This window comes from Palaemon carinicauda, chromosome 10 (genome assembly GCF_036898095.1).
Source record: "Palaemon carinicauda isolate YSFRI2023 chromosome 10, ASM3689809v2, whole genome shotgun sequence".
Classification (NCBI taxonomy): domain Eukaryota; kingdom Metazoa; phylum Arthropoda; class Malacostraca; order Decapoda; family Palaemonidae; genus Palaemon; species Palaemon carinicauda.
This window is the reverse complement of record NC_090734.1, coordinates 80,491,309-80,496,308: the sequence shown is the minus strand read 5'-3', so window position 1 is coordinate 80,496,308 and position 5,000 is coordinate 80,491,309. Positions and strand designations below refer to the sequence as shown.

Below are 5,000 nucleotides of genomic sequence, written 5' to 3'. Positions count from 1 at the left end.
AAATAAGGACTTTATCATACAAAGCTAAGCCTATTTGAATCAAGATTATAAGACCTTTGTGCATGAAATTGATAAGAAGTTGGTTTGATCTCAAAGCTGTTTAATTTCTCAAAATAAAGCTACTAGCAATTATATAATCATTGATAACTTACAATCAGGGTATTAGAATGGGGAATCATTTCGTGCTTATGCCATCTATTCGTGTATATTTTCAGGAAAAATTATAGGAGAATTCATTTTGGGAAAATAGGTATATCATAGTTTCGTGACAAAATTTCTAAAAATTATGTCGTTCTGATACTATGATTTTTTCAATAAAACAAATTTTTTAAACCCTTTGCCAGAATGTGATAGCGTCCTCATCTACCTCAATATAAGTTATTTTCGATTCAAAATCATAAATTCTGATTGTATTCAAGGTGCTTTGCAGTCATCAGTATCTATTATATCCATCATCGATTATCTATTATGCAAAGTTAACACATAAATTTCGTTACTTATCGACCTTCCATCAACAGCAGCTATTTTATTCTACTGCAGTATCTTTTACAAATCAACTAATAATGAATTAGGTTAGCCAAATTTACTAGAACATTGAGAGGTATCAAATAAATCTCAGGCAATAATACAATATCTTACAGGCTGTATCATGAGTCTACAAGCAGCCTGTCTCCACAACCCCTAAAACAGAAATGACTTTCCTATTTGCTCAGTGTCGGAATGGCCTGGGCAGGGGGTTGAAGAAGAAACCCCCTCCCCCCCACACACACACACACATTCCCTGGAAAGTGTCTACTTGGTCCCTCTTATGAAAAAAGTAGCAATTGGAAAATAATAGTAAATATATATATATATATATATATATATATATATATATATATATACACATATATATATATATATATATATATATATATATATATATATATATATATATATATATATATATATATACACATATATATATATATATATATATATATATATATATATACACATATATATATATATATATATATATATATATATATATACATATATATATATATATATATATATATATATATATATATATATATATATATATATATATATATATATATATATATATATATATACATATGTGTGTGTGTGTATGTGTGTGTTTTGTATTCGTATTGAAAAGTTGAGACGTCAAATGATTATACAGAATTGAAATATGGTAACTCGATTTGTAACATGTGTATACTTTTGCTAACAAAGACGGCCCTTTACTGTCTGATTCGCTAAGGTTTGAGAATGCTCCGCCCATTTCGTAGAAGTTGTAAGAAGAGTAACTCCTTGTCCGTTTTGTCATGGGGACACTAGAGACATCTGACGAAAGATTTCCCCCGAGTGTCGGCGTTCTTTTGATTCTAACTGTACATGGCAGTAAGTGACTTAACCACAACTACTCTTCTACCCGAGGCTGAGGTGGATATTGCTTGTCCTTATTTTACAGGTAAGGCAAAAGTTGCCGTCTTAGATAAACCATTACCTTGTTACCCTATTCAGATGATTATTGGTAATGATCTTGCAGGATCCTCTGTACTTAAACCTAAATTGATTGTAACAACACCTGAGGTAGTAATCAAAGATGAGCTCTCCAAAAAGCCAGGTAAAATCTCCCAAGTAATCACTAGATCATCTAGTAAAATGTCCAGCACTAATTTTCCTCCCAAGGTAAAGAATGACAGAATAACAGAGGCTCTGGATTTAGTTGATATAAAGAAGGACCAGTTTGCTGTACTCCAACAGAAGGATTCAAGTTTGAAAGCACTCTGGGATAAAGTCGTGGATCCTACTGACAACCCTAAAACTCCATACTTTTATGTGGAGAAAAATATTTTGTTTCGCCGTTACAAGTCTCCCAAAGCTCCAACATCTAACTCATGGCATGACTGTTTTCAGGTTGTTTTTCCAGAGCCCTTAAGGAAACCCTTACTTGACCTCGCTCATTCTACAGAATCCCATCTTGGAGTGAATAAAACCTATAAGAGGTTGTTTGACGATTTTTATTGGCCAGAAATGAGAAAGGACATCAAGGAGTTCATTGCTTCCTGTCACCACTGTCAGATCACTGGTAAGCCTAATGAGAAAATACCTCCAGCACCACTTCAAAGCATTCCAGTACCTAAGTCACCATTTGATAAGGTAATTATTGATTGTGTTGGGCCCTTGCCAAAGACTCGCAAGGGTAATGAATACATTTTGACTGTCCTCTGCCCTACCACTAGGTATCCCTTAGCCTTTCCCATTAAAAATATCTGGGCTAAAACCATAGTTGGACAATTGTTGAAAACCTTTACCTTGTTAGGTTTCCCGAGAGAACTACAGTGTGATCAAGGTACCAATTTTACAAGCAATCTTTTCAAGCAAGCTATGTATCAATTTAATATCCATATTGTTTACTCTTCTGCTTATCACCCGCAGACTAATGGTGCCTTGGAGAGAATGCACCAGACTTTAAAAAGTTTGTTACGGAAGTATATCAGTGAAACATCACAGCACTGGGATGAGGACCTCGATCTTCTCATGTATGTACTTAGATGTACACCTCATGATTCCACAGGGGTATCCCCATTTGAACTCATGTTCGGTCGAAAACCCAGAACTATATTAAGTTCGGTAAAGGAGAATATTTTGCAGAGGAAGCCAGAAGAAACTACAAATATTTATCAGTATTTAAAAGAATTAAAAGTAAATTTACTTATATTTATGATGTTGCTACTACTAATTTATTTTCTTCCCAGCAGAAGATGCAACACATATACAATAAGAAGGCAAAAATGAGAGAGTTCAAAACTGACGACCAAGTTTTAGTGTATCATCCTATTCCTGGCGCTCCCTTGCGAGAAAAATATGCTGGACCTTACAAGATCGTTCATAGGACTTCCAAAGTAAACTACATAATCAGCACTCCAGACCGAAAACGACAAACTCAATTAGTTCATGTAAACCTCCTTAAACCCTATATCACTCCAGTCAAAAAGGTGAGTCCTAATATTGCTTTAGTGATAACCAAAGCTAATACAGAGGTAACAAAGGTACCTAACCTAACAATAGATGAGGAAACTAATGATGGTGATGAAACCAATCTCATTTTATCGTTCAAGGATTTTTCTAATAGTGAAATTTTAAAATCTTTAAGTTCATATCTTTCTCACCTATATGTACCTCAAAAACAGGCATTGACAAGTCTCTTATTAAAGTTTCCAGACATTAGTACTGATATTCCTAAGTGTAGCTCTACTGTCCACCATGACATATTGCTTGAACCAAATACCACTCCAATCCGTCAACCTTTCTATAGAGCCACAGGTATTAAACTAGAAACATTGAAGAGGGAAGTTCAGTATTTGTTAGACAATAATTTAGCAGAGCCCAGTACATCGCCTTGGGCTTCACCATGTATATTGGTCCCCAAACCTAATGGGCAATTCAGACTCTGCACGGATTACAGGAAATTAAATAAAGTGACTATTAAAGATTCCTATCCACTTCCTAGGGTTAATGACATTCTAGATAATATTGGTAATGCCAAATTCTTAACTCAAATAGATTTACTAAAAGGATATTATCAGGTACCACTGACTGATAAAGCTAAGAAAATCTCTTCATTTGTAACACCTTTTGGTCTCTTTTCATACTTAGTAATGCCCTTTGGACTCTGTAATGCCCCTGCAACGTTCCAGCGCATGATGGCAGAGAGAAGTAGAGGTCTTAAAGATGTGTTTGCATATCTCGACGACATTGTGATTGCCAGCAAGACCTGGGAAGAACATCTTAGCACCTTGGAAGAACTCTTTCAACGCCTGCAGAAAGTCGGGCTGACAATCAACCTTACTAAAAGTTCTTTCGGTCAAGCTAAAGTAGTTTATCTAGGTCATTGCATTGGTAGTGGGGATATTATACCTAAAGGGGCTAATATAGACAATATCAAGAACATTCCTATTCCTGCCACCAGACAGCAACTAAAGTCTTTTTTAGGAATGGTTTCTTACTATGCTAAATTCATTAAGAACTTTGCTGTTATTACTGCTCCTCTCTATGCTCTTACTTCTCCTAAGGTAAAGTTTGACTGGACTGAAGAACACTGTCACATTTTTAAACAACTGAAGAGCATATTGGTTTCTAAACCCCTGTTAAGAGCTGCTGATTTTAATAAAGAATTTTTCATGCAGATTGATGCCAGCAATACAGGTTATGGGGCTGTTTTGCTGCAGTCTTATTCAGTCGGTACCACAGAAACGCCACCACCACTTCATCATCTCCTTCCCATCGCCTACCGCTCTCGCTTCTTCAAAGGAGCTCAAACCAGGTGGGCCACTGTCGAGAAGGAGCTTTATGCCATCGTCGCTTCGCTACTACACTTCCAACCCTATTTGGAAGGATACCACAGAGTAGTAGTATATACCGACCATCGACCACTCTTCTTCCTCGAACGCTCTCGCCTCCGAAACAACAAGTTGCTTCGTTGGTCATATATATTGTCGGCCTTCAATCTACAACTTCAGTTAATCGGAGGTACCAACAATCTCATCGCGGACACACTGTCGCGGCTTCCACCACCTTCAACACCACAACCATCTAGTCCCACTATAGTGGGCCCATCTTAGCCGGGGGGACTATGACGAATTGCCACTCTCCCTCTTTGTACATAAATATATTGTATAATTTTATTTTCAACTATGTACCTTTTCTCTATTTGTGTATTATCTCTTTTGCTTCAGCGCCATCTCTTGACCGCGCAATCTATTTCCACTCTATGCTCCTTGCTTTGGTATTTTCACACCTTTCTTTGGATCTTGATTTTTGGGATGAAGTAGGAGTATACTTCCCACTACAAACAGTGAGAGTTGTGATATTTATATCTTATTTTGCTATTTAGTACCGTAAGCTGTTACTAAAGTGTTAATATTTAATTAATGTCTGTGTTTTGATCACTTGTTTTTGTTATTGTGGATTAATTGGTATTATAA

At 36.1% G+C, this 5,000-nt stretch overlaps 1 protein-coding gene across 1 annotated transcript; it reads left to right on the top strand.

The window, feature by feature from the left end:
• Positions 1–1,404: 1,404 nt before the first annotated feature.
• Positions 1,405–2,811, top strand: LOC137648433 (uncharacterized). The gene is made up of 2 exons (XM_068381353.1): positions 1,405–2,172; positions 2,452–2,811. Exons 1-2 carry the CDS (start codon positions 1,405–1,407, stop codon positions 2,809–2,811), a joined length of 1,128 nt encoding a protein of 375 aa, XP_068237454.1.
• Positions 2,812–5,000: the final 2,189 nt, after the last annotated feature.

What these genes read in the sequence shown, in the direction of transcription:
- LOC137648433 (XM_068381353.1), top strand. Translation starts at nt 1,405, where the DNA reads ATGGCAGTAAGTGACTTAACCACAACTACTCTTCTACCCGAGGCTGAG. An exon ending in CTAAGTCACCATTTGATAAG is followed by an intron (nt 2,173 to 2,451) that starts GTAATTATTGAT and finishes TATCACCCGCAG; the next exon opens with ACTAATGGTGCCTTGGAGAG.